Genomic DNA, 12,658 nt, shown 5'->3' with positions numbered 1-12,658 from the left:
CTTCCTAGGGGGCAGAGGATGCTGCTGTCCATGTGACACTGATTTTTGGGTACAAGTCAACGACAGTAGCCAACTTGTTCCAGTATGATCCTTCCTTAAACCCTGCACTTGTATCCCTGAGCAGGAACAGAAGTGGCATAGCAGGTGAAAATGCAGATGTATGTGGGGCATCTTCTGGAGAAGGGTTGTTAGTGCTGATGGTGGTGGGGCAGAGGGAATTTATAAATCTGTACAGTTTGATTCAACAATTTGAACTAATCTTGTTTGTTTTCTTTTAAATTTTAGTTCCTGTATTTCTTGCTAGTCCTGGTCAGTTGTGGTTGGTTTTTTATTGGTTTTTCACTAGTATACATGAGGTAATGACTTGCTTGCCCCATGGTATGGATGATGTCCATAGGATGTCAGGTTCAGTGTAGTCCTGCTTTTGGGTCAGGTTTCTCTAACTCTGCTCTGAAACAATCCCATCCATTCATGCAGTGAAGGGAACCAATGGAATGGCATGAAGCTGTGTCAGGAAAGGTTTAGGCTGGGTATGAGGAAATGGTTTTTCACCCAGACGGTGGCTGGGCACTAAACAAGCTCCCCAGGGAATGGTCACAGCCCCAAGGCTGCCAGAGCTCAAACAATGTTTGTACAAGTCTCTCAGGTACAGGGTGGGATTCTCAGGACTGTCCTTTGCAGGCTGGGAGCTGAGCTTTGATGATCCTTGTGGGCCCCTTCCAGCTCAGGGCATTCCATGATTCTGTATTTCTTAGTAACAGATTCATCCATGACAGGAGAAATGAACTGTGGATAATGTCCTTCTCCAGGATCCCCAGGGGTTGACCATGAAGAGCATCATGTGCATTTTGGGTTATTGAAAGCAGGGAATAGGCAACATTTCTTTATCTTAATTCCCATTTCCAAGCCAAACTGTTCCTTTTTGACCTTGGGATGTGTTACTTTAGAATATGAACATAGACCTCACAGAATTCATGGGGACAAAATCCTAATTAGATCTCATAGAGTGTTTGCCATTTCCTGTCTTTTGAAAGTTTCTATTTGGAGTTTGGTTTTTTTTGTTTGTGTTTTTTTTTTTTTTTTTTTTTTTCACATTTCCCTCATTTTTCCCCCCAGGATTTTGGGTGTGTATAGGGGATAGAAAGCATAAACAGTGAATGATGTCCACTTACAAACAAGCCTTTTAGGAAAGTTTAGCACATTTCTGCATGGCAAACTGACAACAGTTATTTGGTACCTGAGACAGTGGGGAAGGAGATGGGAGTAAGATGGAAATATTCCTTTTTTCTTACCTATCTCATTCCTATTCATCCAAGAATATAATAATCTGACTTTTTTCTCTATTTTTGCAACCTCTCCAGTGAACACCTTAAAGCTACCCATAGCTCCCAAATTCAGTTCGACTTGTTGGGGATATACAGGGTTAGGTGACTGCCAGTGCCAAAATTCCTTGTGCACTCCCAGCATTTCTGTTCATTTTTCCCCAAATGCCCTTGTCATTTTCTATTACTCCAGAATGCATAAATAAGAGAAAACGTCCTTTATCATCTGAATATTATTCAGATACCACAGCACCAAGGGGAGGTTTTTGTAGCCGCGGGCAGCTCAGGTGCAAAGAATTCCTTAATGTTACAGTGTCTCATGAGCTGTGGTGGGGCTGAGTTCAATCTGCTATTCAGAACCTCCACGGCTTCCTCTTTTAATATAATTTTCCTTCTATATAATAAAAAGAATAAATAAATTACACTGATGCCTTCCAGGCATCTGGGATTAAGCTGACAATTGACCAAGAGTCCAAAGAGTTCATGTTATTAACATATTCAACTTCTCAGGCTTTCAAACTTTATTTGAGTCTTTGTGAATGCAGAATTGAAAAGTACCAGTTCCAAGACCTGCTTAGAGGAGCAAGTAGTTGAAAGAATCTTTTGTACAGGCTCTTCTGTTCCTTCCTCCCTCCTTCATCCTTTCGGAGGAGAGAGGAGGATGAGATTCACCTCCTAAACACATCCCTGTGCTCAATGCTTAGATGTTTTGCATGGTCATTGAAGATAAATAGATGGTTCTGTGGTGGGATTTGCCACAGCTCTTCTCTGTGTCTTGCAATAGGATGAATCATGGCATAAAGTCTCTTTTCACTGACCACAGACAGAGCTATCAGTGAAAATGCCTTTATTTGGACTGATGGATACCACCTCATTTTTTTAAGCTATTTCAGAAGAAATTTAAGTTATGAAAATCCCTTGTCTCTTGGCTTTGTCCTTTCCTGTTAGTGCACTGTGCACTGATAAAGAAAAACATCCTCTATCATTTGAACACAGTTTGACACACAGCAGCTAAATTGGAGAGGGAGTCATGATTACTAAAAATAAGATGCTTTGGAGCAGAGCTGGTTTTCCCTGGAATTGAGTTAATTTTTTTCGTGTGGGGCTGTGTTTTGGGTTCATGCTGAAAATGGTATGGATAACACAGAGATGTTTTGTCATTGTTGAGCAGGGCTTACACAGAGTCAGGGATTTTTCTGTTCCTCACCCCACCAGTGAATGGGCTGGGAGTGGACATGGATTTGGGAAGGGGCACAGCCAGGACAGCTGACCCAAACAGACCCAAGGGATTATCCAGACCATGTTGCTCATGTCCAGTTTATAAAGCTAAGGGAGGAAGAGGGAGACAGAGTGGTGTTTGTCTTCCCAAGTGACCATTCCATGTGATGGAGCCCTGATGGGATGGCTGAACCCCTGCCTGCCCATGGGAAGCAGAGAATGAAGTCCTCCTTTTGCTTTGCACACATAACTTTATAACTTTGCATCAAACTGTTTTTATCTCCACCCACAAGTTTTCTCCCTTTTATGCTTCCAACTCTCTCCCCCATCCCACTGCAGGGGAGGGAGTTAGCAGATGTGTGGGGCTGAGATGCCATCTGAGGTTAAACCATGACAAGCACATCTGATTTTAGGTACACAAGGAAATTTTTTTTATTGTGGACCGCTCCTATTACTATTACATGGCTCCATAATTCTGAAAAAGAAGCTCTAGATAGTTTATCAGGGATTAAAAAATAAATCCCAGAACCTCTGAGCTGCAGAGCTTTACAAAAAACCTTGTATTTGGTTTTTATCAGGTTCAGATATTTATAGGACAGATATTTATGGTAGGGGGACATGAATCTTATCCTAAGTGTTGTTGAGAGTGGCTATAGGTGGTCATAACCAAGTTCACTGTGCTGATGGCTCAAGACAACCCTTATAGCTGGTGACCTTATGCAGGAGAGATTCAGTAGGATACAGAACCCCTGTAGTCTTCAACATTTTGGGTTTGGGCTGATGGGCATGGCTGGACCTGCTCTGGCATGATGGGACTCTGCTCTTCCTCAGGCAAGGGCCACAAGTGCTAAAAAAACCCCTCCCAGAAACACTGAAAAAGTTCCCTTCCTTTCTCTGCAGGAGGTGAGGAGCTCCACATTGGAATATCCCAGTTTGCCAGCTACCAGGGCTCAGATGTCAAGGTCCAAATTGGTGATTTATGGCCACAGATCCAGGCACAGACAGAGCATGGGGTTAATGTGACACTTCCAGCCCTGCCTGCAGGGTGGTACAATATTTCTGTCCTCATCAATGGCATTGCTGTCACTTCAAACAGGTGTGTATCTTGCTCAGAAGCTTCATTCTCCACCTTATTTGGTGTTTTAGGGTTAATCTGAAACTGAAGGTTTGAGTTTTTCACTAATTCTGTACCTTAAAGGTGAATTCTGCAGTGTGGTATGAAATTATGAATAATTATCAAGGCATTTATTTATCTGTGGAGCCCGAGTCAGCAAACTACTAATGCTAGTCAATTAACTTGCCTCGGATCAGTAGGAGGCAGGAGAGAAACATTTTAGCAAAAAACAGTTGATTTGATGAAAAATGCATATTCAGGCAATCAAAGGTATTCGCAGATTCAGGTCAAATGCAGATAAATCCTGCTGTAGGAAAACAGCAGAAGAAAAGAAACACTTTTCATCAGAAAAACAAAAGGTAGTTTGAACAATACAAAAATGCTTTGTTTGGAGAATTTTTAAATGATGATATTTCCATTTCCTAAGGTGACACTTCAAGTTCATGCCTAGATTAATGTAATATAAACGAATTAAAATGTGGGGGAAAGCTGGACTGAAATTGGGATATAGGAATATATTCAAAAATAACACAGTTTTGTTCTTCAGCCATGGCAGCTGGCAGGAGTGATCCTGAAATTACAATATTGGGGAGAAATGAGTGTTTTATTGCTCACAAACCAACCTAAGCTGCTTGCAATGTTAATGAACCTCAGAAGGAGAAAAATTGTGGTTGGTGGGATGGCACACAGGGATTCATCCCACCTGGTACTGGAGTCTGTTAGCAGCACCATCACTTCATCTCCAGGGATAGATTGGAAGGGGATGGGTCATCCCAGGAGAGGACTCTGAGCTCTGGTGGGCTGGATTGCAGGATTGGGAAGATCCCTTATCTCACATGTCTTTTTAGGGAAGGGGATGTTTTTGAAAGCAGAGTGATGAAGAAAAATAGATGTAGATGGGACAGAAATAGAGCTATAACTTTATTTGGGTGGGCTTCAGGAGCTCATGTCTGGGTTTCCTCTTGTTCAGTTTACTCCACTCTTTGGTGGGATGGTGTGAGGAGAGATGGCAGCTGTGATGCCTTTTCAATGCACTTCTGTTGGGCATAGCTGCAGTGGGGTCTGCTTGCCAAAAAAATCCTTATTTTTGCTTCCTTTGATGGGCAATTCAGTTGGACTGAATTTGGCCCACCAGTTGCCAATAGATTAGAGAGTGTTTGTGATAGATGTAGCTCAAATGTGTCCCTGCCCAGGGATGGGGAGGGCTGGAATGAGATGATCTTTAAGGTCCCTTCCAACCCAAACCATTCTGTGATTCTAAACCACATAGAAAAATTTGGGGTGTTGAGTGGTCTTGTCACTGTGACATCAAACAAAGGGGATGTGCCAGGTGGGTGCTTGGCTTTCTGGGAGTTGTAAGAAAGAAAAGCACTACAACAGGAAAGAAAATTAAAAGAATAGCCCTAACTGCCCCACACCCTTTCTGTGTTGGTTGTGTTTTGCAGGGTTGAGCCATTAATCCAGTACCTCTCTGAGATCTCCAGCATCCAGCCGTGTTGTGGCTCCATTCTGGGTAAACAGCATTGGCACATCTGCAGCCACTTATGGAGGTTAAAGGGATCAAGGGCACAGTTTTCCTGCAGGAATGGAAAGTGCATCCCATTTCACATCCGTTTAAATGAGGGGGTTTTGGATCTGTGACCCTTTATTATGCAGGCATCCTCTGGCAGACAGCAGCTGTGTGGAAATGTGGGATTGTAGTGAGCATCCCTCCATCTGGTTGGCTGGCTCAGGGCTCCCTGTGCTTTGAATTTGATTTCCCCAAGTGTTTGCTCATGTATCCTTGCATGTTCCCATTGGGAAAGCACAGCACGCCCACACCTGGCTCATCTGTGCTGTTTCTTTCAGTCATTTTGCCCCCATCTTTCAAGGTTTTCCATGTGAAAGTTAGGTGGAAAGCAGAGTAAAATTGTGGTTTGAAGCAAACAATAATTTGAAGTGATCCCAAAAGGGATGTTCATTTTTGTTATGTTGAAAAGACAAAATAAAAAAGCCCTTTTTCAATGTTAATTTTAATCAAAAGGGAAATATTTATTAATCCCGTTCTAAGCTTTTAGACATTGGAAATAATTTAAGTGTGTTTCTGAGCAGAACATTGCTGAATTAAAAAGAAAAGTTTTACTTTAAATCTTCAAAAGCAGATTTGGGGTGGCTGATTTATTTTGTCATTTGGCTGGTGGTGGAGGAGAGTTGAATCCCTGTAGTGAATTTTACATGAGCCCTTAGAAATACTTTTATAGAAGACAGAGAAATTATTGTGCTACAACCTCAGATCCTCCACAGATTGCTCTCCCAGGCTCACAACACATTTAAGGACACAAAATTTCAGAGACTTTGTGGTATGTGATTAGTTCAATAGTTTGTGAAGTGCTCAAGCCTTGAAAGATGAGAGAGTGGATAGAGCTTGGAAAGCAAATCCTATCAGTTTTGAAGATTAAGCCATACTACAAAAAATAATACAAGTTTTTCCTTTTTTTTATTTCAGGCCAAATTGAAAATTAAGTAAGAACTGATTAACTCTTTGGTTGTGGTTTTATGAATGGCTTAAGCTGAATTAAAACCTCTTTCCTGCAAAAAGCACCAATCCCTTCCCCCTTACCTGTAATCTTCTGTTGTCTCTAACACTTGTGTGTACATCTGGGTTAAGGATTTGGGGCCACGTAAAAAGAAACCTCATCATAAGACTCATTATAAACCAACTTATTTTTTCAGCTAGATCATGGGAAAAGGAAGAGAATAGGCTTAATGGATAAAGAGGTTGAAGCAAGGCAGGACACTGGGAGTTCCAGTACTACAAACAAAAGGAACATGGACAGAGCCTTTGGGAGGTCTCTTCCCAGTGTGGCTGGTGCAGCCCTGGCACAGGGGGCCCAGAGAAGCTGTGGCTGCCCCTGGATCCCTGGAAGTGTCCAGGGCCAGGTTGGATGGGATTTGGAGCAACCTGGGATAGTGGGAGTTGTCACTGCCCATGGTAGGGGGTTGGAAGGAAGTGATCTGTAAGGCCCCTTACAACCCAATCCATTTGAAGATTCTATGAAATCTGGCACTGCCTGAGTTTGAGAATATTCCCAGTTGCATTCTTCTTCCCTGTGGGCATTGGGAACAAACTACCTCCCCACCCACCTGTAGGGACGGTCCCATTCCTGGAAGAATTCAGCCTCTGTTTACTCTCAGAGGTTTTTCACAGCAGCTTTCTCCATTTCTGTGGGGCTTTCTACAGTCATTTACTGCCACAAAGATCTCTGACTACTTGTTACCTTAGCCTCTTGTCCATGTAGGATTATCCTGATATATGGCTGCTATTGTCTCCAACTCTCTTGTCCAAAAAAAAAGGTTTTATTTCTTTCCTTCAGCCTGTCATGCTTATCAGTTTTATCATAAAAGGTTTGTGTTGGAAGGGACCTTAAAAATGATGGTTCAGAGATAATCATGAATTTCTCTTCTGCATGTAATACTCTTCTTCCATATTTTGCTTTTCTCCTAGGTGGAACACTGCTCACAATCTCTGGGGTGGGTTTTAGCCAAAATCCTGCCCTGGTTTGTGTGTCAATGGACAATCAAACCTGTACAGTTACTCACCTGGAAGAAGAGACACTTTGGTGCCTGACTCCTCCAGCTGTTAATTTGTCTAATGAAGATTCACATGACATCTCTGTCAGAATAAATGTAACCATCAGCAATGGGTCATTTCAACAAGCTCTCTTTGCAAATAGGACCATCACCTTCCACTACCAAAGAGCTTTGACTCCCCTTGTTACTGCTGTTGAAACAGAAATCAGAGATGGCAGCCTGCTCTTGAGCATTCAGGGAATAAACATCACTGGATCTGTGGCTAAGCTTGGACACACTGAATGTCAACTTCAGTTTCAACGGGACAACCAGTCTGCAATGTCTTATCAGTGCTCTTTTCCACTCAACAGCCTGGAACCTGGGACTTTCCCCATCCAGGTCATCCAGAGGCAGCTGGGATATGCTCAGGTGACAGCAAGGCAGCAGGCCCTCACCATAACTCCACAGATAACCTCCATATTCCCATCACAAGGATCCATCTGTGGTGGGATGTTGCTCACTATATCTGGTGTTGCTTTGAAATCCAGGAGGAATTTGGTACAGGTCAGCCTGGAGGATAATTACTCCTGTGAGATCCAGAAGTCTGATGATGACTCCATCAGCTGTGTTGTCCTTCCAAGGCCTCACCCTTTGCACCTTCAGTGGCTACCTGAGGCATCTCGGGCTCTCAGTGTCACTGTGGTTGTCAATGGGATCCACAGTGTGTGCCTTGGGGGCTGCACACTCCACCTGCAGGAGCACTGGACACCCCTGGTACATCTGGTGACCTGGAGGACCAATGGGACATCCACCCACATGACAATCAAAGGACAGAGGCTGGCATGGCAGGGTGACAGCCCCGTGGTACACGTGGACAACAGCACTGCCTGCAAGGTGACTTTTTGGAACGAGACCATCATCACGTGCCAGACAGCCTGCCTGGCCCCAGGGGAGCACAGCATTTCCATAGCCAGCAGGAAAAGCGGCCGTGCTTGTTTCAGAGGGACATCCAGCCTTCTCACCATCCTGCCTTGGGTGTACCAGTTTTACCCACGGGATTTCAGCACCAATGGGGGAGGCCTGCTCAGCTTGGCTGGGTTGGCTCTGAAGGGAAAGAGGATTACTTCAGTCCTCATAGACCATCACCCTTGCCTCATTCTCAACATCACCTGTGTGCTCATCCAGTGCACGGTGCCTCCAGGGAAAGGCACAAGGGCTCTGAGTCTGAGAGTAGATGGACAATCCTACTACCTTGGAACAATAAGTTACAGTGAGGAATTTACCCCAGCTTTCCTTTCACTTGTTTCCTCTGGTCTCCTTTTAACTTTGACAGTATCACAGGTCACAGAGATGGACATTATCCAGGTGTTTATTGGAGATTTTCCTTGCAGCAACATCACCATCAGTCGCTCCACGTTGCAGTGCACAGCTCCTCTGCTCCCTGTGGGCGAGTACCCTGTGCTGGGCCTGGACATTCCCAGGGGATGGGCTTCCTCCAACCTGACGTTCACTTCTCATCTGGCAGTGACAGCTGCACATCACAACTGGGGTAAGTCATGGAGGGTTGCTGCAGCTCCTCCACAGGGTTTTGTGTGAGGCACTGCAGTGATGGGGGCTTTTTGTCATGAAAGCAAAAATTATGAATTAAAAAAAAATAATTGTTGAGACTTAGCTGTCAGGCTCTGTCTTAAATCCCATTTTCTGTTCTTTTCTAAGGTGGCTTGAATGGAGGACAAGTTTACCTGCATGGAACTGGGTTTTCCCCAGGAAAGACTTTGGTCACAGTCTGTGGCACCAGCTGTGAACTCTTGGGCAACATGACAGTGACTGAGCTGAGCTGCCTTGCCCCACGCCTACCAGGTCAGTTAAAACCCAGAAACTGTCATTGTGATAAAAATATCCCCTAAAATTTGACCCAAAATGGGGAGTCCTGGTGTATCTCATCCCAGGAGAACAAGGAGCAGCCCAGGAGAGAGGAGAGGAATTAACATAGCACTGACAAAGTTTGGACTTGGGGATCTTGGAGGTCTTTTCCAACCATAATGATTCCATGAATCTGTGACTTCTGTTTTTTGCACTCAGTCTGAGGACAGATGGAGTCAGGGTGAGTTTTTGTGTCCATGGCCATGGATGTTGGATTAGATCCAGCACGTGCCTGTGGCCACACTTGCACAACATCAACATTTCCTCTCAGCAGTTATTCCTTGGGAAAGCTCCCCATGTAAAACATGCATATGGACTGCAGGGTTGGGTACCCAAGTACCTCTTAGTCATCATGACCATCTTAATGAATTAAGCTCCCTTAAATGCCTTTTCTTCTGAGGGAATAGTCTCAAGTTGCACCAGGAAAGTTTCAGTTTAGATATTATATATTTTTTTTTCACATTAAGTGTTTTCAAGCTTTGGAAGATAGTGCCCAAGGAAGTGGTGGAGCCATCATTCTTGAAAGTGTTTAAAAAATGTATGAATGTGGCACTTGAGGACCTGGTTTAGTGGTGAACATAGTGTTGGTGAGATGATGGTTGGACATGATTATCTTAAAGGTCTTTTCCAACTGTAACAATTCTTTAATTCTGTGGCCACACACATTTTGTGTTTTGGTTACATGGTGGGGTGGCCTCAGTGGGGTAAAGGTGTAGAAGGTAAAAGGTAAATGACTGGAAGGGTGAACAAATGAAAGACCATGGCCAGTTCATACCTTTGGGAAGCTGGAGATGAGGATTTGACTTCCTTGAGAGGAAGATGGGATCATCCATCATGACCACAGCATCTTCCTTAACTGGAGAGAGACTTGATGACCTCCACATCTCTCTTTGAGAGAAATAACCCTGCCTAAATTTTGGACCTAGCTCTTCAAAATGAGCATTTCCTGGCACAAGATACATTCCCTCCTTTTCCTACTGAAGGCTCAGAATTAGGCTTCTCTGTAAAAGGCAGAATTTAAGACTTTTAAGTCCCACCTCTGAGCTGTGTACCATTCCCCAAATTCTAAACATGAAGTATTCACCTTGGTGCTTGACTCCTTGGTGGAATCCCCATCCCTGGAGTTGTCCAAGGAATGACTGAATGTGGGATTCAGGGCTGGGTGACAAGGTGAGGAGCAGTCAAAGCTTGGACTCTGCAATCAATTCCAACACTCAGAAGCTTAACATTTCAGCCCCTTCACAGCTCTGAAGTTGGGGAACATCTGGAGATCTGCAGAAATATTTGCTGTTCTGAGGCTGTCCAGACATCCAGTATCCAGGTGACCAGAGATCCAGGACCTCTTATTCTTTGTGGATGTGAAAGAAAGATGGCAAGTTAGAATGTCCATCAGGGTAAATTCACAGGGGTTTGTTCAAAGGTGTGTGGAATATCCAGCCATCCAGCCTCCAAAATAGAAGTTGAATAACTTATTTGCCAAAAACCACCCCAATGTGAAATTTAATATTCTTTTGAGCAAGGGTTGGGACAAGAGGCCTCCAGGTGTTCTCTTCAACCTCACTTATTCTCAAATTCTAAATTTACTCTAGAATCCCAGAAAGATTTTGGCTGGAGGAACCTTAAAGGTCATCCAGTTCCAACCCCAGTGCTTTGAGGAATACTAAAAAAAGATGGAAGGGAGAAAGAATACAGGCTTTAAAACTCAACCACAAGCACTCAAAAAGAGACACCAAGAGGGCATAAAGAGCTCGGTTTTCTTTGTTTTAAACAAGGCCCAGGCACACTCCACAAAACTGCTTGCTATTTTAAATAGAAAAAGACACAGTGCTAGAGCATTGGAAAAAAAAAAATAAAGCACGAAACAAGGCAACCTGGTTATTGCAGGGAGAATAGCATACTGACATTTAATCACATTGATCCAAACTGTGCTCAGAACTCCCTGCGTGGCTGGTGGCAGAGGGATCCTGAGAAAAGCAATTTCACAGCCAGGACCACGATGCTTGTTCCTGTCACTAGATGTCAGCAAGGGAATGCTGATCGCTGGTTGTGTGTCTGGAGAGGAAATGCAAAGGAAGCATTGCCTCACCTTCTCTCTCCTGCCCCGGGTTTTGCAGCCGTGCCAGTTTCACCAGTCGAGTTGCAAAATATTTGTTAATCAAATATTTACAAATATATATTTTCTTTTCTTAAAAAAAACCCCAAAACTTTTGCAGGCTTCTCAAATCTGTGTTTGTCAGGCTCTTTGTGCTCTCTGAGACACTTGTATTCAGCTTGTGCATATCTACATCTGGCATAGGTGAATCTGTATACAGAGCAAGACGCTTTCCAGATATTCTTCCACGTAATGCTTAATATTTAAGCACTTTTTAAAAATATATATTTAAGGTTTTAACCCTGCCCCTCACCACATTTAGGGTGGTTTAAGTGCAGTAACTCCAGTCTCACCTCATGGTTTACATCATGCTCTTTGCCTGGGGAATTTTGCCACTTGGTGCTGGCACATCCAATGCTCAGACCTTTCTTGCACTGCCTCATCCACATGGGAAAGGTGGCAAAGAGACTCCAGGACTGTGAAGGAATGGGAAAGGGGGGTATGTGGTGCTCCAGAGCCCCTCAGTGTTGTGTCCCAGTAGTGGGTATTTGTCTGACCTTTCCCTGCTCTGCTCACTGAACTGGCTGATGTGGAGAGTTTAAGCTGCATTTCTTCTGTTACCGAGGGCTGTGAAGCAGAACCCCCTCTCTCCTCTGGCACTGTGGGATGTCAGGTGGCAATGGCTGCCCTGGCTCTCAGAGCTGGGTCATGTTGTGTCTGGCTTGCCCCAGATTAGAGATGTCCACGTGGGCATCCCCAACTGGTCCAAGTGGCTCTCTCATGTGATCCAGTCCACAGGGCAAGGCTCTGCAGGTAGGAAATGTGACTTCTTTCCTTCTTTCCCTTTGAGCAGGAAGTTTTCTAAGAGATGAGGGATTGCCAGGCTCAGCAGGATCCATCCATAAGCCTTCCTCATGGGGCTTTCCTTAGGAATGGGTTCTGAGCAGGGTCGCAGCAAGGTTTTAGTTTGATCATTGGCAAGGGCTGGGAATGTTACTGAGATATTCCCAACCCAGACCACAAGGAATGGGAATGCAGGACCAGGCTATTTTATGAAAACTGTTGTCTTTTGCAAGGTGCAGAAAAATCAATTCAGAATAGAGCTAAAATTTGATTTTCAGCCTTAAAGCTTAAAAAAAATTAACAAAATGAAATAAAATTAAGAAAACCTCACTGCCTTCAAGCAAAAACAAAACCAAAAGAAACATGCCCAAATTAACCCATGAGTCTTTAAAGGTAAAGATATAACTGGCTTCATCACCATGCCTGGAAGGGCTCAAAAGCCATGTAGATGTGGCACTTTGGGACATGATTTAGTGGTGGGTTTGGCAGTGCTGGAAGAATGTTTGGGCTCAATATTAGAGGGATTTTCCAAACAAAATTATTCTATGCTCATGAAAGCTGTCCCCCTCTCTGGTTCTTGCTTCTTGGCCACTGCAT

General features: G+C 43.9%; 1 protein-coding gene across 1 annotated transcript in view; it reads left to right on the top strand.

Moving 5' to 3' along the window:
- PKHD1 (PKHD1 ciliary IPT domain containing fibrocystin/polyductin) overlaps positions 1–12,658 on the top strand; it is a 238,734-nt gene that overhangs the window by 33,777 nt on the left and 192,299 nt on the right. The window contains exons 28-32 of the mRNA XM_063153146.1: positions 9–144; positions 3,441–3,636; positions 5,100–5,167; positions 7,139–8,752; positions 8,920–9,063. Of these exons, the coding sequence (XP_063009216.1) occupies positions 9–144; positions 3,441–3,636; positions 5,100–5,167; positions 7,139–8,752; positions 8,920–9,063 (2,158 nt within the window). The remainder of the gene's footprint in view (positions 1–8; positions 145–3,440; positions 3,637–5,099; positions 5,168–7,138; positions 8,753–8,919; positions 9,064–12,658) is intronic.

The sequence above is a fragment of the Melospiza melodia genome, chromosome 3, assembly GCF_035770615.1.
Source record: "Melospiza melodia melodia isolate bMelMel2 chromosome 3, bMelMel2.pri, whole genome shotgun sequence".
NCBI classification, from domain to species: domain Eukaryota; kingdom Metazoa; phylum Chordata; class Aves; order Passeriformes; family Passerellidae; genus Melospiza; species Melospiza melodia.
The sequence above is the reverse complement of the archived record's forward strand: the minus strand, read 5'-3'. Positions and strand labels throughout refer to the sequence as shown.